The 22,885-nt window shown below is 39.8% G+C and overlaps 1 protein-coding gene across 1 annotated transcript in view; it reads left to right on the top strand.

Moving 5' to 3' along the window:
• The window catches only part of LGALS12 (galectin 12), a 588,927-nt gene that overhangs the window by 549,846 nt on the left and 16,196 nt on the right, over positions 1-22,885 (top strand). Inside the window, exon 7 of the mRNA XM_044075786.1 lies at positions 10,761-10,849. Coding sequence (XP_043931721.1) covers positions 10,761-10,849 — 89 coding nt within the window. The remainder of the gene's footprint in view (positions 1-10,760; positions 10,850-22,885) is intronic.

Below are 22,885 nucleotides of genomic sequence, written 5' to 3'. Positions count from 1 at the left end.
AGTACCCACTCTGTAGTTGCTGATTTGGCATTCAGTTGAGGAAAGTGCATGCTGACGTCCATTTTGCACCCGATGTCTGTTTATGTCCGACATACACAGAGACCCTGGATGTCACACTCATCCTAGTGGTAGCAGATATCTTTTGTAAAATGGCCGAACATATGAGAGTCAACCAGAGGCAGACTCCCTTGCATTATGAATACAACAGCATATAGAAGACAAGGACATCTAAAGTTATGGTAAGAATTTACACAACAATACTTTCCCTAACTAAATTAATGCAGCAAGGCAAGATTAGATGCTTACTTACAAAAGGCAAGGTGTGATGAGCATTCAACTACTGAACTGGTCTGATTGTGATAACTATCAGATTTTTTTTTATATCAGGTTCCAAAGAAACCAAAACAAACCAGTATTTGACCATTATAGAACAATTTTAAAAACAACTTCTCTTATCTTCCAGAATTTTTTGTGTAAACATAAACATTCAATCAACTACATTAACACTCCTGATACATTCCCAATACAAGCAACTGTACAAGCCAGTGTGACAGCTAAATGACACAAAACTGTCCACAAAACTCCAGCCAGCAAGGCTGGCATATATGTTACACATGCACTGCTCAATTCTCTCTGGCACAGATGGCAATACCTCACATAGTCACACATGGACTAAATTAAATGCCAATAAATGTGTAATAGTATCCTTTGGGAAGTCATCCACCCCTAGTAACTATCGCATTGACAACACACTCCTTAGAGTTGATGCAGTAGTCAGGGACTTAGGGATGCATATAGACAGTAATCTAGACTTTTAACCATCACATGTCTACAGTAGTGAGAAAATCATTCCATGTTGCACAACTTATAAACAAAGGTATAGCATCTACGTCCAAGGAAATCATTGTTCCACTGTATTCAGCATTCATCAGACCTATTATTGAGAACAGTGCCCCCTTTGGTATGTACTAAACCAGGCATATCCAACAATTGGAACGTCCACAGGAGTTCTTCACTAAAAGAATACAGGGCACAAGTAAAATGCCCTATGCAGACCACTTCAAGGCCCTATTCCTGTATTCTGTCTCCTATAGACTTTTGAGGAGAGATCTATGCCTGGCATACAGGGCATTGTTAGTCCCCACTCTGATGGACCTCCTGCATATCCATAAAACAAACATCACCAGAATTACCTGTTATAAAGATTTAAACCTTGTCTGTGATATAAATAGGACTTGCTGGAGACACTAGTATATGTCCCAGAGACCACCCCCTCTGTGGAACAGGCTCCCCATCCATGTGAAGCACAGTTCCTCTCTAACCTAATTCAAGTGCAACTTGGATAATTGGATGAGGGACAGAAATTCATCCCTCATTTGGCACCTATGTCTCTAATGGACACAGGCAACCTGTAAATGTTTCCTCTCCCAAGCCCCTGCTTACACTTACCAAAACTTGCCATTGATTTGGGATGCATGGCTAGTCTTAAAAAGACTCTTGTGGATGTTAGCCTAGTAAACACCTGTAAAACTGTAAAAGGCACCTTCTTGCTGAGAGCTCCAGTGAAAGATCCTTCACCTCCCTGGGATTTAACAATAGTACTACAAGGTTTGACTCGATCCTTTTGCGCCTTCAGAAAAACTTATTTGAAATGCCTGTCTTGGAAAACAGCCTTTCTAGTGGCTATTACTTCAGCCAAAAGATATCTGAACTCCAGGCTCTTTCTTTGAAAGCCTTTGCGTTATTTTTCTGAGAGTTCCTTACATGCCATCCCTTCTTTCCTACAAAAAGTGGTTTCTGAATCTAAAATTAATCAAACCATTCATCTACCAGTCATCATTCCAAAATTTTCGAAGGAGATTACATGCTACATCTGTTTGGATGTGCATAGACAATTACTTTTCTACTTGCACAGAACAAAGGAATTCAGGAAAACTGAACAGTTTCTCTTTTTTACCTAGTAGATTGAGATCTCAAATTTCTAAAGTTACATTGGCCAAATGGATAACTAACTGCATCTCCTGGATTTATTCTCAGCAAGACCTTTCTCTACCAAAACCTTGTAAGGCTTATTCAACTAGATCCATGGCCACTTCATTTGCATTTTGGTCAAGAACTTCCATCAGTGATATTTGAGGCGCAGCCACATGATCCAATGCACATACCTTTGTTACTCATTACAAACTGGACTTTATTTCCAGGAAGTAAAGATGCCTTTGGTTCAGCAGTGCTTTGGAATATGCTTCCATGAGATCCAGCAAGATTTACATAGCTGGAGACTCTGTCCCATATGTTAAGGAAGAATGAAAAGGACAACATCAGATATAAAAATTATGTACTCACCATAACTAGGCATCTGTGTTGTCTTTTTTCATTGTTTCTCAACTCCCCCCTTCGTGTCCTCTTCTGGAGTGACCTGATGGATATTTGTTTGGAACATAAAGTTCCGGGTTTGAACCCTGCTCTAATTTATATTCTCTTCTATATTTTACTGAAATCATTATGGCAGTAAACTCAATCTGAGGTATTGGGGATGGACTAGGGCATTATGGGTACAGGGAGGAGATTGAGAGTTGCATCCAAAGTCTGTAGTATGCGGCTGAGTCAGATTTCAGGATCTGATCTGTAATCCATACATTGCGGAAGAATGAAAATGGGCAACACAGATGCCTAGTTATAGTGAGTACATAACTTTTATTTAAGGAACAAAGCAGATGGGAGAAGCAGAGAGAAAGGAAACAAGAAATTGAGAAGAAAAGGAATCCCGTATTGGTATTTTCTTTACTATTTATTATGAGGCAGAGTCACAACAATTATATTGAAAATATAGAGCAGAAAATATTTAACGCAGCCAAAGTTCTGAGAATGAATTCTGCTTTGCATTTACTAAGGGCATTGTTTCTGTTCTGACCTCAGCTTCAAAATAGTTGCGTCCCACTTCATGTATGTAACATTTCTCATTTTAGAGATGCAGACTAAATCCCTTTGTACCCATTAAAGAAATTGTTCAATTACGTATTTGCCATTCACAGATGCTTGCTTTATCTCTTTGTTTTTTCTGTAACAGCAAAGTATACAAAGTCCTAAACTTTTCAGGAAATCAGAATATTTTCAATGCAACCTGACATTTGGTATTTGCAAGAGACAAACTACAGCTAAGCCTTATTTTTCAGGGAGCACTGAAGTGGATAGATGTAATTTAAGGCTTGGCAGAGGTAGAGTGCATATTCCTTCTTTCTATACTAGTAATGTTGATCTAATTACAGGAATCATTAAAAAATATTGGCCCATTCTGACCATTGATTCAGACATTAAGAATATAGTGGGCAATGTACCAAACTTTGTATTTAAGAGTAGGAAGTCTTTGAGCTGATTGTTATGCTCTCCCAAGAATAGGTTGTGTCTCCCTTCTGCTGAATGTATAGGTAGTGTATTCACATGCAATAAGTGTAATTATTGCACTTACATTGATTCATCAGGGAAATTGGAGCACCCGGATAATGGAAGATTGGTTCACCTTTAAAGCTAGTTGTGATTCCCAGAATGTGGTATGTTTAGCTGCACAGGTAAAAACCACACTCTCCAAAGCCAAGAACACAGCATCCATGTTACTAGACAACATCCCAGGCTGCGTTCTACACAAACTACAGAACGAACTGGCACCCCACCTAAGTGCCATGTTCAGTCATAGCCTCACCTCAGGCTGTGTGCCTGCTGAATGGCGCACAGTGACGGTTATCCCACTGCACATGGGGGGAGCCACCAAGGACCCCGGGAACTACCGCCCCATTAGCCTGACAAGCCTGGTCTGCAAGGCCATGGAACATATAAACAAAGACATTGGTAATCTCCAAACTCTGAACCCCACCCAGTTTGGGTTTGTAAAAGGCAGATCATGTCTCCTAAACCTGATAGACTTCTTTGAAGCAGTCACCAAAGCCGTAGACAAGGGTAAGGTGGTTCACACAGCCTATCTAGATCTTGCCAAGGCTTTCGACACCATCCCCCACTCTGGAATTATAGATAAACTCACTAAAGTAGGTTTAAATCCCTATGTCACAGGATAAGTTGCTAACTGGGCTCACTGACAGAACCCACGCTGTGAAAGTTGCAGACTCCAAATCCAACTTCAGACCTGTGACAAGTGGAGTACCACAGGGTTCAGTCCTGGGTCCTCTCCTGTTTGGTATCTACTTCTCTAAAGTACAGGCTAACACAGAAGGTGTTTGGCTAATGAAGTTTGCAGATGACTGCAAACTAGGAGCCATAAACGAAACTCCTAATGATGTGGACATCCTACAAAAGGGCCTCACTGAGACAGATGCCTGGTGTCAAAGCCATGGCCTCAAGCTCGATGCCAAAAAGTGCATTGCCATCCCCTTTGGTAAAAACTGTGTACCCATGAACTACAACATAGGCAGTAGTATACTTAACACCGAAAGTGTGATGAGACCTTGGGACACAGGTGGGACAGTAGTCTCTCCTTTGATAATCACATCGCCACAGTAGTCAGGAAATCCTTCTACGTGGCGCACCTCATCATAAAAGGGTTCTCATCCAGGTACTCATTACTCATTAGACCAATTATAGAGTACACCCCCCCCCCCCCTTTTGGTATGTAGCTCACAAGACATCTACAACAGCTGGAAAGGCCGCAGAAATGCCTCACAAAGAGGATTACCGGCCTCAAACAGATGCCCTACGCAGACGGTCTAAAAAAACTCCAGCTTTACTCTGTCGCATATCGCCTACTCAGAGGTGATCTCTGCCTAGCGTACAAAGCTATGTCAAACCCAGAGCTGTTGGACATGCTCCACTTAAAGAAATCCCAATCCCTCCGAGCTACATGCTGTAGGGACCTAAACCTTGTCACCACAATAAACGGAACATGCCGGAAGGATAGATTCCTGTCCTAGAGACTTCCCATACTCTGGAATAAACTACCTATCTGTATCAAACAAAGCTCCTCATTAGCACTCTTCAAGAAAAATCTTAATGATTGGTTGGGAAATAGGAAATTCACCCCAGGGTTCACCTCAGTGGCTCTGCTTGGCAGTGGCACAGGAAAATAATTTTCTTGGGTGGTAAAAGCCAGGGTTCCTTTTTGGCTGGGCTTGTATAGCCCCCAGGGCAGATAGCCTAGTACATACCTATGAACCTATGTATGTTGTTTGTCTTCCACTTTTTATGTATGGAAAACTAATGGGTTTAGAGATAGCATAAATGTGTTCCCTAATCCTATCAGAAACGGCACTGGTGATTAATGCTTTAGCTAAATATGTTTCAGCTTTACGTTTCACCCATTCTTTTAGGTTTTTAGTTATGGAGGTGACTGAAATTAATGAACATGGGGGTGATATTGAGAACTCAACTGAAACATCCGAAGCCAGTTGGATTATTAAAGTAAGACATTGGAAGTGGTTTAAATGATAAAGTTCCTTTGAAGCCCATTCCTAAAGCCAGAACTCTTCCCAAATGAAGTGTATGTTAATACAGGTTTGCATAATTTGTGTGTGTGTGTGTATATATATATATATATATATATATATATATATATATATATATATATATATATATATATATATATATATATATATATATATATATATATATATATATATATACATATATATATATATATATATACATATACACTTAATATATGCACATGTTTGTATGCATTTGTGTGCGTGTGTGTGTATAGATTTTTTATATATATATATATATATATATATATATATGTGTGTGTGTATATAACTTGTATTTTATATTGGCATGAACAGGGTGCTGGCAGAAATTGGGCTACTGTTGGCCGAAGGAGAAGAGGAGGGCGAAGGCATGCCCGAAGGCAGGAAGAGAGGAGGAAGGTTAGGAGTGTAGCAGTGAGGGTAGGAACTTTGAATGTTGGCAGTATGACTGGTGTAGGAAGAGAGCTAGCTGATATTATGGAGAGATGGAAGGTTGATATATTGTGCGTGCAAGAGACCAGATGGAAGGGAAGTAAGGCCAGGTGTTTAGGAAACTGGTTAAAATTGTTCTATCATGGTGTGGATGGCAGGAGAAATGGGGTAGGGGTTATACTAAAGGAACAATATGCCAAGAGTGTTTTAGACGTGAAGAGTGTCTGACAGAGTGATGTTTATGAAGCTCGGAATTGATGGTGTAATGATGAATGTTAGTGCATATGTTCAACAACTTGGGTGTGCGATGGATGAGAAAGAGAAATTTTGGAGTGAGTTGGATGAAGTTGTGGTGAGTGTACCCAAGGGTGAGAGACTAGTGATTGGAGCAGACTTTAATGAGCATGTTGGTGAAATGAACAGAGGGGATGAGGAAGTGATGGGTAGGGTATGGTGTTAAGGAGAGGAATGCAGAAGGTCAGATGATTGTGGATTTTGCGAAAAAGATGGACATGCCTGTGGTGAATACGTATTTTAAGAAGAGGGAGGAGCATAGGGTGACGTACATGAGTGGAGGAAGATGCACACACAGGTGGATTATATACTATGTAGGAGAGCCAGTCTGAAGGAGATTGGAGACTGTAAAGTGGTGGCAGGGGAAAGTGTAGTTAAGCAGCATAGAATGGTGGTCTGTAGGATGATGTTGGTGATCAAGAAGAGGAGGAGGAGTGTGAAAGCAGTGCCAAGGATTAAATGTTGGTGGAAGTTAAAAAAGGGTGATTGTGAAGTGGAGTTTAGGGAAGAGTTAAGACGGGCACTGGGAGGCAATGGAGAGTTACCGAATAGCTGGGTAACTACAGCAGAGCTAGTAAGGGAGACTGCTAGAAACGTGCTTGTTGTGACATCTGGGCAGAGGAAAGAGGACAAGGAGACCTGGTGGTGGAATGAGGAAGTACAGGAGAGTATACAGAGGAAGAGGCTGGCGAAGAAGTGGGATTGTCAAAGAGATGAAGAAAGTAGACATGAGTATAAGGAGATGAGGTGCATGGCAAAGAGAGAGGTGGTGAAAGCTAAGGATAAGGTGTATGGAGAGTTGTATGAGAGATTGGACACTAAAGAGGGAGAAGAGGACCTGTACCGATTGGCTAGACAGAGGGACAGAGCTGGGAAAGATGTGCAGCAAGTAAGGGTGATAAAGGATAGTGAGGGAAAGGTACTCACAAGAGAGGAGTGTGTGTTGAGTAGATGGAAAGAGTATTTTGAGAGGCTGATGAATGAAGAGAATGAGAGAGAGAAGGTTGGATGATGTGGGGATAGTGAATCAAGAAGTGAAACAGATTAGCAAGGAGGAAGTAAGGACAGCTATGAAGAGGATGAAGAATGGAAAGGCTGTTGGCCCAGATGACATACCAATGGAAGCATGGAGGTGCTTAGGAGAAATGGCAGTGGAATTTTTAACTAGATTGTTTAATGAAATTTTGGAAAGTCAGAGGATGCCTGAGGAGTGGAGAAAAAAGTGTTTTGTTACCTATCTTTAAGAATAAGGGTGATGTGTAGAGCTGCAGTAACTACAGAGGGATAAAATTGATCAGTCACAGCTTGAAGTTATGGGAAAGAGTAGTAGAAGCTAGGTTAAGAAGGGAGGTGATGATTAGTGATCAGCAGTATGGCTTCCTGCCAGGAAAGAGCACTACAGATGCAATGTTTGCTCTGAGAGTGGTGTTTGAGAAATACAGAGAAGGTCAGAAGGAGTTGCATTGTGTCTTTGTAGACTTGGAGAAAGCATATGACATGGTGCTTAGCGCAGAGTTGTGGTATTGTATGAGGAAGTCATGAGTGGCAGGAAAGTATGTAAGAGTGGTACAGGATATGTACGAGGGTAGTGTGACAGTGGTGAGGACTGCAGAGGGAGTGACAGATCCATTTAAGATGGAGGTGGGATTACATCAAGGATCAGCTCGGAGTCCTTTCTTATTTGCAGTGGTGATGGACAGGTTGACAGATGAGATCAGACAGGAGGCCCCATGGACTATGATGTTTGCAGATGACATTGTTATCTGTAGTGAGAGTAGGGACCAAGTTGAGGAGACCCCTGGAGAGGTGGAGATATGCTATAGAGAGCAGAGGAATGAAGGTCAGCAGGGCTAAGACAGAATATATGTGTGTAAATGAGAGGAAGGGTAGAGGAATGGTGAGGATGCAGGGAGTAGAGTTGGTAAAGGTGGACAAGTTTAAGTACTTGGGATCAACAGTTCAGAGTAATGGTGAATGTGGAAGAGAGGTGAAGAAGAGAGTACAGGAAGGGTGGAATGGGTGAAGAAGAGTGTCAGGAGTGATTTGTGACAGATGGGTACCAGTAAGAGTGAAAGGGAAGGGTCTACAAGAGGGTAGTGAAACCAGCTATGTTATATGGGTTGTAGACAGTGGCATTGACAAAAAGGCAGGAGTCAGAGCTGGATGTGGCAGAGTTAAAGATGTTAAGATTTGCACTCGGTGTGACTAGGATGGATAGGATTAGGAATCAGTATATTAGAGGGTCAGCTCATGTTGGACAGTTTGGAGACAAAGCAAGAGAGACGAGATTGCATTGGCTTGGACGTACTGAGGAGGGATGATGGGTATATTGGGAAAAAGATGCTAAGGATGGAGCTGCCAGGTAAGAGGAAAATAGGAAGGCCTAAGATCAGGTTTGGATGTGGTGAGAGAGGACATGCAGGCAGTTGGTGTGACAGAGCAAGATGCAGAGCATAGGAAGAAATGGAAAGAGATGATCCGCTGTGGTGACCCCTAATGGGAAAAGCCAAAAGATGATGATGATTATTTTATACTGGCATGCATTTACATTGATATGTTTATTTGTATTATATAGACTGAATTAGGTGTAGATTTGTTAGCTGTTCCCCTTTTAAATGTTGCAACATTGTTGCCATGGTGTTTTATGATGTGAGTGATTGTTTGAATTTTGTCCATTTCTGACTGGATGAGGGATATATGAATAGTAGTATTTAAATGATTTGCAAGGTTGATTTAGATGTCTGAAGAAACGGTCTTTCAATACTGCGAAAGCACTAACCCTCTTTAATAAATTTGTGGTGATTATTTCCCTTTTGCCTTGTCGTGGTTCACTATATGCTGCATTGGATTTTACTTTTGGAATTTTTTATTAGTGAACCATTTATTCGGGCTGCTGCCATTGGTGTGAATTTACAAGAAACTATTCTTATATTGCCATAACTTTCCTTACTTCCCTTCCATTCCTCAGGCAATTACTCATTCCATATCACTTTGCCTAGGATTTATAGACAAGTTGCAAACTAGGCAGTCTTAGTCCATTTCCTAGAGTAATCTGTTGCCTAAAGCTAATGTTCTGCACCACCTAGAGAAGTTTTACACCATATTCAAATGTGGATGTTCTTGAGGCAGTGCCTGTGGTGATTGCTCATTTAGGATACTTGTGTAGACACAAGTCATGCACTCCATACCATGCAAGTTATTTTATTAACATTTGTTAACCAGAGAAGTAAATTGGTCCAAGGACCCTTTTCAGGCTTACCCAGGCTGTCAAGACAAGACACAGTGATAATCACGCAAGCTATGGCAATTAGATGCAATACAAACAGTAATGCAGTTGTTTTACAAATGATTTAAATACATTTCGACTGACACATAAAAAGGATAATAGTAAGTGTGAATTTGTCAGCTAGTGAGTATATACAGTAAGTAACACATTTGTCAAAATGTCAGTGACGTAATTTAACAAAGTACCATAAATGTACAATGTCGATGGAGCACTAGACTTTACCATTTTATTTAGAGAAGTGAAAATGCAATTCATAGTACACGTCTCTGGATTTATAATTCCAGAGTTGTACACACGTAACAATGAGCATCAGGGCACCATATCTGCATAAATGTGTTATGCTTGACGCTGTTGACACCCAGCATGCTACATAGTTGTGTTTTAGACTTATTCTGTATATATTTGAGTTAGCCAAGTACCCTGCCATAGTTGCATTTAGTTACCCTAAAAAGCAGTTTAGAGAATGTAAGTGCATGGCACTAGGTAGCAGGGTGCATCTAAGAATCTGCACAGAGGAAACTAGGCAGATTTACCCCACACAGATTGCATATCCAGGTAGGTTATATAAAGGAGTGTTGTCTGTGTGGTGGTAGTAGCAGTAGTTGACCACTGCCTAATGTGACCTGTGGCTGTTATGAATGGGGAGATCATAGATGCAGTGTGTGTATATGCCCTGTGTTTGTGAGTGTGTCTGTGTGGAAAACCTCCCTGTGCCTTTGCTGTCACCACTATAGTTGTTGACATGTTCATCCCACCTCTACACCTGTCAAATCCTGTCAAAGCAGCTGTTATATTATGACTTACAATCAGCTACATAGACAGCTATTGAACTAGCTGTCAGACTGAAAGGCAGTATCTGCTGGTGTTTTGTTTATGTGGGTGCAAGAGTTGTGAGTGTGTGTATGACTTGGCACCCTGGTGTATGTGTGTGCATATTTATCATTGTATGGAGGAGTCTGTGCCAGAGTATAGTCTGCAAGACAACTGCTGCATTGCAGCATAAGCTGGCTGTACATTTCAGATATTCACTTGGAATGCGATTGTTGCGCTTGTGGGAATGTGCGTTACTGTGGAACACAAAACTCAGTTGTGCAACTCAGCATGAGCAAGTTGTGCTACTGCTCCTATGAATCTCAGCACTTGTGCATGTGATAGCTTACACTTTTCCTACAAATACAGATTCTGTTTCAACTAATATTCACTGTGGTGCATATGAAATAAAATTACTGTTAAAATGAAATGTATTTCATGTTATAACTTTCTGTGTTTTCATTTTTCAGCAAATGCCATTTATCTGCAAGCTGAACAGAGCGTTGGATACTGGTCACATGATCACTATTAGGGGATTAGTCCATAAGGATCCAGATGAGTGAGTAGCATGTTTGTTTTCAAGCGGCATAGAAGTTCATTTGTGACAGTTCCACAGCAAGACAGAAGTCACTTGCTGTGGTAGCAATAGTCATTGCACAAAAGGATATTCAGTTCTTGATTATAATTGTGCACGTACTGCTGAGCGTGTTTATCACATAATGAAATGTCATGTAATAACAAAACGCATTTCTGAAATGCGGATCTTGTGCATAAAATATATCAAAATATTATATCCACAAATGTTGGTAGCGTAAACATATGCATAACCAGAGTAGGCAAACAATGGTGGAGTTTCTTTTCATAAGAGAAATTTTGAAGTGTTTAATGGAACAGAGAGGAAAGGTGTATGCAAAACCTGGGATGGAAAAATGGAGGACTCCCAGTCAGCATAATTGTAGTCAAGCTTGTTAAGCAAGTACACATATCAACATAAGAAAAATCTGTTAACACCTGTGCTAGAGCATTGTGAAATATTATTGCATTGAATTTATCAGCTATAGATTGCAGTGCTTGAATTGTTTTTGTTTAAATATCGGTTACAATTTCATACAGACTGTAAATTCCCAAATTATTCAAGAGTTGTAAACTTCAACACACCAGTTTTAAACCATACCTTAAAATTCAGAATACTTGGAAGGCACTGACTGGTTACAGTGGTTAAAATTTAATGCGTCTTGTTTTTAGGCTGGATTTGGAAGTGGATCTAGGCTACCACAATCATAGCAGAGTATTCAGTGAGTTAAAACTCGAATGACAGTTTCCCTTCTGCATGGGAGAGTAGGATATGGATGCAGCTAATTCTAACCGCTAAACCTGATATGTTGAGGGATGCTGGGCAATGGAGATGCATGCTAGGGTGTTCTCTGACCTGCCATTCCTGGCAGAGCCCCACACCAACTGAGAAGTTCCAATATTGCTGTGCTGCCCACAGTGAAATGTTTTGTGACTTTTAGAAAATCAACTAATTGCATCATAGTTTTGTATATATTTTAACACCTTTATTGAATTATCATGTGTGGCATAGGCAAACTTACATTTATGTAAATTAAAAGAAATCCTATTATATGTTCAAAATTGAAACATTCTATAGCACACACATTCTTCTGTACAATATAATCAATCCAACATTGCATAGTTGGTCAATTCCTGTCTTCCCTTAAACTTCATTCCTCCACCAAAACATTTTTCTGCATGTGTTGTTCCCAGAATGTCCATTTTTTCTATGTAATTTGCTCCTACTGTTTTGTAAAGATCCTACTTCCAGTTCTTTCACATTATTCAGTACTTCAAGTATGGTTGGTTTAGACTTTGATTTCCATTTTCTAGTAATTGCTTTTTTTGGTGGCACCAGAATTAAACTTAATGTATGTCTAGGCAATTCAGATCCTGTATCCCAGCTCAAAAAATCATTTCCTTAGTAACACCCATTTGCTCACTAAGTATTTTTGACAGAAAAATCCGTAGGGATTTTTTTTTTTTTTTTTTTTAAGTCTGCCAACTTGTTATACTCCCAAAATATACGTTCCAGTTACCTCTTTCTTTCTCATCACACCTCCAACAGCTACTCATCTACATGAGGAAAAATTCTTTGGAGTCTGCTTGGGGGTAGAAAAATACCCATGCAAACACTTCACACAAAAATCCTAAATATTCTACACACTGCATATTTAGGAGCCATACATATGTCTCCCCATTGTTGCTTTGCGACTTGCTCATCCAGTCCCTCTTCTCAATATTTTCTAACCTCCTCTGATATGATTCCTATAGTTATTGTACAATGTTTCATATGATAATTTAGTATATTTTTATTATGAAGCTATTTGAATATTTTCTCTGTTGGTTTTTTATAGCTCCTCTGTTGGTAATGCAGTTTAGCTTGGTATCCCCAAAACAGTAGCTATTCACTGATCAGGGAAAAACATATGCTTGGATGAAAGAGATCAGTTTAAAATACCCCCCTGCGAACACGTTCTTTACTGTGCAACGCACAGTAATTCCATTTGCAGAAGTGTGGTGAATGTTTGAATTATGTCGAATTCGAACATTCACCACTTTCACGTTCAACATTTTTGTCGTTTGCTGCAGTGGATTTTCATTTCTACAGTTCGTACAAATGATAATTTGCTTGCAGGGAAAACAACAAAATTATAGTAAACCTATAACCATATGCCAGTGAAGAAATATAAAAGTAAAGGTACTGAGCAGTGGTAAACATAACTTTTCTGGCATTTTTGTTATTGAATAACAAAATGTTAATGTATGGTGCTCTTGGGACTTGGGTATGATGCAGAGATAAATGGTGGTACACTATGTTTCTCTTTCCTTGAAAGTTTATATCTGGGGAGTAATAAACAAATTTCCAAACTCAAAGTCCAATTAAAAAGATTGTAATTAGTCTTGTGCAGTCTGAATCTTCTTCTTCTTCTTCTTCTTTCGGCTTTTTCCCGGTTAGGGGTCGCCACAGCGGATCACCTTGTCCGCACATTGAATGGCAGTGGAGTTTTATGGTGTCGAGTTGCCAGCCCGGCGCCCAACCTTCCACAGAAGGCACACTCACATGCACACCTAGGGCCAATTTAGTGTGTCCAATCCACCTGCAGCATGTCTTTGGGATGTGGGAGGAAACCGGAGCACCCGGAGGAAACCCACGCGACCACAGGGAGGACATGCAGACTCCGCACAGAAGGCACCCCAGCCGAGGATCGAACCGGAGAACCTCTTGCTGTGAGGCACTTGTGCAGTCTGAATAATGAGAGGAAAAAAAGGAACCAGTAAGTAGAGATCAGATAAGCCCAATAAACACAAGGGAAAAGAAAAAAATGTCCAACTGAATGAACTGAAAGAAACAAAAGCAATGACAGCGATTCAGAAGAAACATAACCAGGTTTACATGGAGGTAATGATAATAAGTGAGTGAGTACTGGACTCTATCAAAAGAATAAATGAAGTACATCGGGCCTTATTGGGGCTTTTCAGGAAAATGAGAGTGATAAAGAGTATCATATTAGCAGAGTTGGAAGTGGTCTAGGAGAATGTCAAGGAAAAGTTGTTAGAGACTGAAGAATAATGAACAGTAATTTTCCCTTTCTTTCTCTAATGTACCGAAGGTACAGAAGAGAGAGATTGGTTAACTTTTTATAGTGAACCAGTTAAGCAAATACACAGACAATCCTGCAAAACAGATACAATTGAAAGAACAGTTATTGCATCAGCTTTGACAAAAGGGAAAGCAGCTGAAAATTAAGGAAAAGAGTATTTGTAGATCACTGTTATCCTTTGGGAATAAGGTTTGGGGAAAAAAACTGTTCTCTTCCCACTGAAAGCTATATAAAACTCTGAACCTGAGGTTTTATATAATTTCTCCTTTGTTGACCTGGTTAGTCCCACTAGGCTATTGGCCTCTTTGGGGGAGACCCAACATGGTGTTTAATCGACTAGAGGAAATTTGGCCAGGGTACTGAGGAACTTCCCATGCCCTTTGGAGCTGCTAGATGGTGTTGGAGGTCTCGTAAAGCAGTAAGGAAAAGGCCCAACAGAAACAGCAACATGGGAGAGGTTGAGAAAAGCTGTGGAAAATGAGAATTTGGGGGAAAATATGTTCAATATGGAACTTCAGAATGTAACCAAAGTCTGCTGTGTAGTGGATGCTACAAGGGAGTAGCATTTAACTGTCTCTGTGGAGAAGGAAGTAAGCGAGTCTGTTGGAAGTGGTGCAGATAACAGACCAGCATCAGGAGAGATTGCAGGTAATCTGTTAAAAATTACCAAGCAGGATGGTCCAGGTGACATTTCTACTGTCTCATGTGGTGGACAGCAGATAACTTTTTTGGATGTGCTGAGGATGGTAATATGGAAAAGAAACCAAGTGATGTGTCAGGAGAAAATGCAATGGTTAAAACTTATGCAGCAGTGATAAAAAAAAGTAAAAGAAGAAAGCAGCAACAAACTGAGGAAGTGACAGGTTTTGTGGCAGCAATTAACACAGTAAGTAAAACATATGCAGTGCTAGTGCTCGTGGAACCCAGTGGCAGAAACCTACTTAACTCCCTGCCCAACTCAACCCGCCCCTTTGAAAGGCTTGCAACAGAGAGAGACTGCTGTTAATATTGTACTGAATCCACTCACAGTCTAAATATTATTGTCTTTACAAAAATTTCTGAAACTAAGGGGACAAGGTTAATACTTATGTGCTTTAACTATAGTAGTGGAATAGAGTATTGTAGTGCACTAATCGTGGACCCCGTAGCACTGGCAAAATCACACTAGGCTTCTCATAATCCTTTCTGTTAAAATTTTTAACTCTTAAGCGGGAAAGCTCAAAAGGAGAGGGCAGCTCATGCCTAACAGTAGAAAGGACAAACAACTTTATCAGGGAAAGAGTGATTACTTGCACCTTAACCACTTTCTCACATTGTTTCTGTATTCACAGCCTGGCTAAGACCACGTGGCAGCAGAAACGCCAGTCTGGCCATTAATTTCCCTAGTTACCCTGAGTACAGGACCTAGGTTTAATACACCCTGTATTCTGACGCCAATTTTAAATTGCTGGTGCTCACGGAACCCAGTGGTGGTAAGACCACCTTGTATTGCCTACTAAAACTGTCTTTATAGGGAATTCTCTGTAATCGTAAGCCTACTGTTACTGACTGTATATAGAATAATCTACATTGCTGCATAGTTATCTACAGGAAGTAGAATGCTTGTTTATAGAGATGCATATAATGTAATAAGCTTATAGAGTGGTGCTGCATAACCAAACAGGATAGCAAGTGTGTTTAAATTGTGAAGGATTATTAAGTACGGAGAACAGGCAGCAGGGATATGTTTTACTTGTTTCTACCAGGGACATTGCTAAGAGTAATGTGGATGCTCTGTTACTTAATGGTTAACTGAGACATGCGCTACATATGCACCGGTGTAGCTAGGAAAGGAATGAGCGACATACTCATTTATTGCTAAATGGTGTCTTCTGAATAGATTGTACCAACAAAAGCATGTTATTGTGTAGCCCTACTATAACTTGAACAAGCGACCTACAAATGTTAATCACGCTAACTTTCTTCAAAGGCATATACTGGATTGATATTTCTGTTGTGATTTGGTGTGTTCTGAATAGATTGTACCAACAAAAGCATGTTATTGTATAACCCTACTATACTTGAACAGGCGACCTACAAATGTTAGTCACACTAACTTTCTTTAAAGGCATACTGGCTTGATATTTATGTTGTGATTTAAGTACTAATATGTGAAAGATCTTACACTGTTCCTTATTCTATAATAATTAGGTGTGTAGAGCATTGAACTTTTGTGTGCTTAAAAGCTCCGATGCTATTTGTTTGCTTACTGTATTAACGGTCATTTAAGGACTTGTTTGCCTACTGTGTTTACTGCTGTTTAGAAGTGTAAGGACATTGCACATTTGTTTGTTAGAGGCTTCCTACACTGTCCTAATCTGCACCTATATTTCTTCCTTTTCTTTCCTAGGAAACCTACTTAACTCCCTGCCCAACTCAACCCGCCCCTTTGAAAGGCTTACAACTGAAAGAGACTGCTGTTAATATTGTACTGAATCCACTCACAGTCCAAATATTATTGTGTTTACAAAAATTCCTGAAACTAAGGATATTATTTACTTTAACTATAGTAGTGGAATAGAGTATTGTAGCGCACCGCTCGAGGGCCCAGTAGCACTAGCAAAATCACACTAGGCTTCTCAAAATGCTGTTAAAATTTAAACTCTTAAGCGGGAAAGCTCAAAAGGACAGGGCAGCTAATACTTAACAGTCAAAAGGACAAACAACTTTATCAGGGAAAGAGTGATTACTTGCACCTTAACCACTTTCTCACATTGTTTCTGTAGTCCCATGGCCTGGCTAAGACCATGTGGCAGCAGAAACGCCAATCTGGCCATTGATTTCCCCTGACTACACGACCGAGGTTTAATAAACCCTGTATTCTGGTGCCATTTTTAAATTGCTAGTGCTCGCGGAACCCAGCGTCGGTAAGACCACCTTGTATTACCTACTAAAACTGTCTTTTTAGGGAATTCTCTTTATTTGTAAGCCTACTGTTACTGACTGTTTATAGAATAATCTACATTGCTGCATAGTCATCTACAGGAAGTAGAATGCTTGTTTATAGAGATGCATATAATGTAATAAGCTTATAGAGTGGTGCTGCATAACCAAACATTATAGCAAGTGTGTTTAAACTGTGAAGGATTATTAAGTATGGAGAACGGGCTGCAGGGTTATATTTTACTGTTTCTACCAGGGACATTGCTAAGAGTATTGTGGATGCTCTGATACCCACTTAATGGTTAACTGAGACATGTGCTAGATATGCACCAGTGTAGTTCGAAAAGGAACGAGCGACATACTCATTTATTACTAAATGGTGTCTTCTGACTAGATTGTACTAACAAAAGCATATTATTGTGTAGCCCTGCTATAACTCGAACAAGCGACCTACAAATGTTAGTCACGCTAACTTTCTTCAAAGGCATACTGGCTTGATATTTATGTTGTGATTTAAGTATTAATATGTGAAAGAGCTTACACTGTTCCTTATTCTGTAATAATTAGGTGTGTAGAGAATTGACGTTTTGTGTGCTTAAAAGCTCCGATGCTATTTTCTTTGCTTCCTGTATTAACAAGTCATTTAAAGACTTGTTTGCCTACTGTGCTTACTGCTGTTTAGAAGTGTAAGGACATTGCACATTTGTTTGTTAGAGGCTTTCTACAATGTCCTAATCTGCACCTATATTTCTTCCTTTTCCCTCCTAGGAAACCTACTTAACTCCCTGCCCAACTCAACCTGCCCCTTTGAAAGGCTTGCAACTGAGAGAGACTGCTGTTAATATTGTACTGAATCCACTCCCAGTCCAAATATTATTGTTTTTACAAAGCTTCCTGAAACCAAGGAGATTATTTACTTTAACTGTAGTAGTGGAATAAAGTATTGTAGCGCACCGCTCGGGGGCCAGGTAGCACTGGCGAAATCACACTAGGCTTCTCATAATGCTTTCTGTTAAAAATTTAAACTCTTAAGCGGGAAAGCTCAAAAGGACAGTGCAGCTAATGCTTAACAGTAGAAAGAACAAACAACTTTATTAGGGAAAGAGTGATTACTTGCACATTAACCACTTTCTCACATTGTTTCTGTAGTCTCGTAGCCTGGCTGAACCCGCTCTGTTTGCCTCGCTACGCTCGGCTCGCTCTGCTCCCCATCCTACCCCAGTTTCCACCCACCCCCACTGCAACTAGAGTTATTCTATCCCCTGCTTACCTGGCCAGCCCCTGCACCATTTAGCAACCTTCAACAAGTCCACCCAACCACACCCAAACTAAACTCCCTACCCAATACCCAAACTAAGTACCTAGGACCCACCTCCACCACACCCAGCCTATTTCCTCAACCACAATACTTCTAAACACCAAAGCTCCACCTAGACAATTCATGCAAGGCATACTACCACTACTACTACTACTAACTCTCACTACTCTAGCCTACACCACATCCATACACACCAACACACCATTAAACAATGCATAACACATACTTTCACACACACACACAAATGTTGTCATCTGCCCCGCACTATTTAATGACAGATCATTATTTTATATATACAAAACACACACCACACTACCTCTCAGTAGACAAACTATATCTAGATCAAATATAGACCTAGCACATGCTATAAAACTCAAACTATTCCTTAAAAAATTGCTACTAATCTCCGGAGACATGAACCCCAACCCAGATCCATGCAATAACATTCTCTTAGACAAACAGATATCAGACTTACTTATTATTAACCTAAACTCTAGAAGTATATCTAACAAACTACATGACTTGCACACATTCCTAGCCCACTACTTCCCATATATGCTAACCATTACTGAGACCTGGCTAAAACCCACCACCCAAAATGAGGAAATTCTCCCCCCAGGTTATAACATCCTAAGACTAGACAAGAGGTGTCAAGAAGGGAGGCAGAGTTGCAATTCTATTTAAAAACACACTTAACCTCCAGCCTCTGCAAACCCCACTACCCAAATTTCTGAGTGGCGAAACATTAGGCTCAGTTTTATCTCAAAAACAACAAAAAGAGAATCAACATTCTCTGTAGTTACATCCCTCCAGGTAACAACTCTCCTATAATCGAGGAAATCTTACAATGGGCTAGAGTCAACCTGCCTCAGGAAGCTAGCCTATTAGGCGACCTAAACTTAGGCTGGCTAGCCTGCAACTCTAACAATCCCTCTAACCATATTAACCTATTTGGATTCTCACAACTAATCCAAGAACCCACCAGAGTTGACAGAAAAATCCCAAAAACAATCAATCCTCGATTGGACTGTAGTAAATTTCCCCAAACAAAAGATCACTTCCCCATATTCCTCCTTCAGAAACATGTAAACATACCCAAACCCTTACTTTATAAGCAAACTAAGGATGAACACAAAGTAAATCCGCAAATTTTTAACAGTATGTTAAAGCAATGTAACTGGCATCCACTACAAACTCTAGCATTAGACCAGGCAGTTGAGTTTTTCAATAGTACTTTTATGAATGTTCTTAATACAGTCGCTCCCATTATAAAACTTAGAAACTATGCCTCTTGGCTGAGTAGGACTGCAGAAGCCTTACTGAAGTCCAGAGATAAAGCCTGGATGGTCTGGAAAAAGAATAGCACTAACCTAGATAGACAAAACTATCAACAACTTCGGAATCAGGCCAAAAAACAAGCAAAACTGGATAAACAGAACTACTTCCTAGGTATCTAAACACTCCAAAAATCCCCCAAAATTTTGGCAAGTTGTCAATTCCCTACTAAAACCCGGCAAAACTACCACCCTAGCTCCTAACACCAACACTAATAATGGCAGCATAGCTTCTCAATTTAACCATCACTTCATAGAATCTATTCTGTCATTATCTACCCAACTATCCAAGAATAACTCTATATCCACCTCCACTACAAGTCACAATAATATACCTTCCTTTACATTCTCACCCATACCACCCTCCATAATTAAAAAAAACTACTCTCAAAACTGAAACCTACCACTCTCGCAGCCGATGGTTTACCCACTAATTTCCTAAAAATAGCAGCAGAATTAGCCTACCCTGTCTCAATTCTTATCAACCGCTCCATACAAGAAGCTTACATCCCTCAACTATGGAAAGTGTCCTATATTATCCCCCTACACAAAGGCGGCAACTCCTATGACCTATCAAACTACCATCCCATTGCTATCCTATCCCCCCTGTCTAAGCTCCTTGAGAAATGCATTCACACTCAAGTGATGCACTTCTTAAATTCACATAATCTCCTCTCCTTCACATAACATGGTTTCTGCCCAAACCATAGTACAACTACTGCACTTCTCTCTTTTACTAATCAGGTTAACCAACTTAGAAACAACAACAATTTCATATCAGCTATATTCTTAGATCTCTCTAAGGCATTTGACATGGTCTCGCATACCCTACATTTAGACACTTTGCCCCTCCACTACTGCCTACCTGGTTCAAAAACTATCTCTCTGACAGGAAACAATCAGTCCAATGTCAAGGTGTGCTTTCACCTCTACTGCCAACTACCATAGGTGTTCCACAAGGCTCAATATTGGGGTCACTACTATTCTTCATTTTCACCAACAAACTACACACCTCAACCCAGCATGCATCACTTATACAGTATGCAGATGATTCTACACTAATCTGCTCAGCCCCATCCCTAACCACTTTAAAACTTACCCAGGAAACCTTCAGCTCCGTGGAAAATGGATCACTGATATCCAATTTATCCTAAACCCCAACAAGACCAAATTACTCCTATTTAATCCCAACAAATCCAAAACCACTCCTCTTTCCTTCACTATCACCTCCAGTAATGGTAACGCAATTTCTCCCTCTCCCTATACTAAGCTCCTTGGTGTTGAACTAGATAAAAATCTTCACTTTGATGTCCATATTTCTCAAGCCATCAAAAAGTACATAAAAAATTGGGAACTTTATACAAAAACAAAAACTTCCTATCAGACCAAGCACGGGTCACCCTAGCCCAAACCCACCTTTTGTCTACCCTGATGTATGCAGCACCAATCCTAACCCACATCAGGAAAATAGACCTAGACAAACTTGAGTCATGTTACAATAAGATTGCAAAATTTGCCAATAGCTATGCTTTTGGAAGCCATCATTGCCTTACCCTAAAGGAACTACAGTGGCTAGAACTTCCTCTATTACTTAGTTACCACCAACTAGTTCTCTCTTTCAACATCCTAAAGAGTCCTCACAAGACTACAGCCCTAAACCAGCTATTAACCCAATATTTAGCAAATCGTCCTCTCCGCTCATCCAACAAAACCCTTCTCTGTATATCCAACGCCAACAACACTGCAGGAAGAGCTCTTTTCTCTCATACCATAGCTAGAAAGTGGAATAACCTCCCCCAGAATGTCTCTTTAGCACCATCTATTTCACAGTTCAAAAACTCACTTAAGTCACACCTCATGGATTCCTGGCTCTGTCCTTGCGACACATAAACACTCTCCTTCTTTCTTCCAGTCCTTCTTACCTTCCTCTCTTCAATGCTTACTGTCTTTGTGCTACAGTACTAAACTCTGCAAATACTGCCATCCAGGGCCTAACTATGTGCAAATTAAGCTTGTTTGGAACAAACCATTGTAAATGTATATTACTTCTTGTATGATTTGTCTTTTTGCTTGTATAATTGCCACTGCAAATATTGTTTAATGTGGAGCTTTTCTCCCCGGGCCTCTGCTGTAAATGGACCTCGTTCCAGTCGGACTTTCCCAGTCAAGAAATGTAAAATAAAAAAAGGAAAAGTGCAACAGACTGCAAGTAAAATTACTTTTAAAAAGAAGAAAAGACCAACAGTAAGAATACAAATAAAAATAATGCTGTAATAGGCAGGTATTATGTAACTGTTCTGGGTTTTAAAGCTCAAGAAATTTGATCTTTTGAAATTTTTGGAACTGTGTAACAAAAAGGAAATTTATCCATGGAACAGTTTGTTTTCCTGTAGTAATTTAAGTGTTAATTGTCACTTTGCAGTTTAGAACTGATGAACTGGAAGAAGATGGTGTTAAAAAATGTATGCAGGGTCTTTGTGAAACTATTGATAATAGAAGCTTATGGAGTGGAGGATGCGGGTTGAAAGTTGTTTTGAAATGTGAAAAAAAACATGGTTTAACACTTGCAAATGTTATTTTTGTGAATGGTGGTAGAGAGATATTATGATATGCTGTCCAGTTTAAATCATGTTTCTTTTTTGGGGGCTTTTCTCATTTAATTTATGGTTGTGACACATTACAATATAACCATTGTACTAGTGTGGGGAGAAAGCAAGAAGGTGTGTGCCTCGATGCATGCTGTTTAAAAAAAAAAAAAAAAAAGAGAAAACAAATGAAAAAGAAAGGGGTAAGGGAAGATCATCTGCAAAAGGACAAGAGGCTTGGTGAAAGAGTGAACTTGATGTAGAAACTGTAGAAGAAGAAAAAATATGGAGGGGAAAAGTGAGCATACAATGCAAGAAGAGTGGTCTATCTTATGAAAAATCTGATTGAGGATTAAGGATTATTTTGACACAAACCTAAGAGAAATATTCAAGTGGGGAAAGGGTGAAAATAAGAAAATGAACATTTAAAATAATTCTCCTACATTTAAAATGAAGAAAAAAATAATTTTATAGTGCTTTCTGCAAATGTGAACAGTATTAACACTATAAGAAGGATAGGGATGCTGGAATGGTGTGATAAATGTGATGTGGGTGTTATTCTGTTAGATGATCTAAGATTCATGACAAGTGAAGAATGAATAGAAATAAAAATTGTGGTGTGGAAATGTAATGTGGAACTTGGGAAGTGAACTTTGTTCTAGAGTGGCTGTGTTGTGTAAAAAAAAAAAAAAAGGTGAAAATGTTAAATATAAAGCTGGTAAGGATGGGAAGGATAACTATTGTGGATGCAAGATGAAGAGAACATGTTTATAGAAT

Source organism: Protopterus annectens, chromosome 6.part1, assembly GCF_019279795.1.
Source record: "Protopterus annectens isolate FY-2018-M chromosome 6.part1, PAN1.0, whole genome shotgun sequence".
Taxonomy (NCBI): domain Eukaryota; kingdom Metazoa; phylum Chordata; order Ceratodontiformes; family Protopteridae; genus Protopterus; species Protopterus annectens.
Note: the sequence above shows the minus strand (reverse complement) of the source record. Positions and strands in the feature narration are given on the sequence as shown.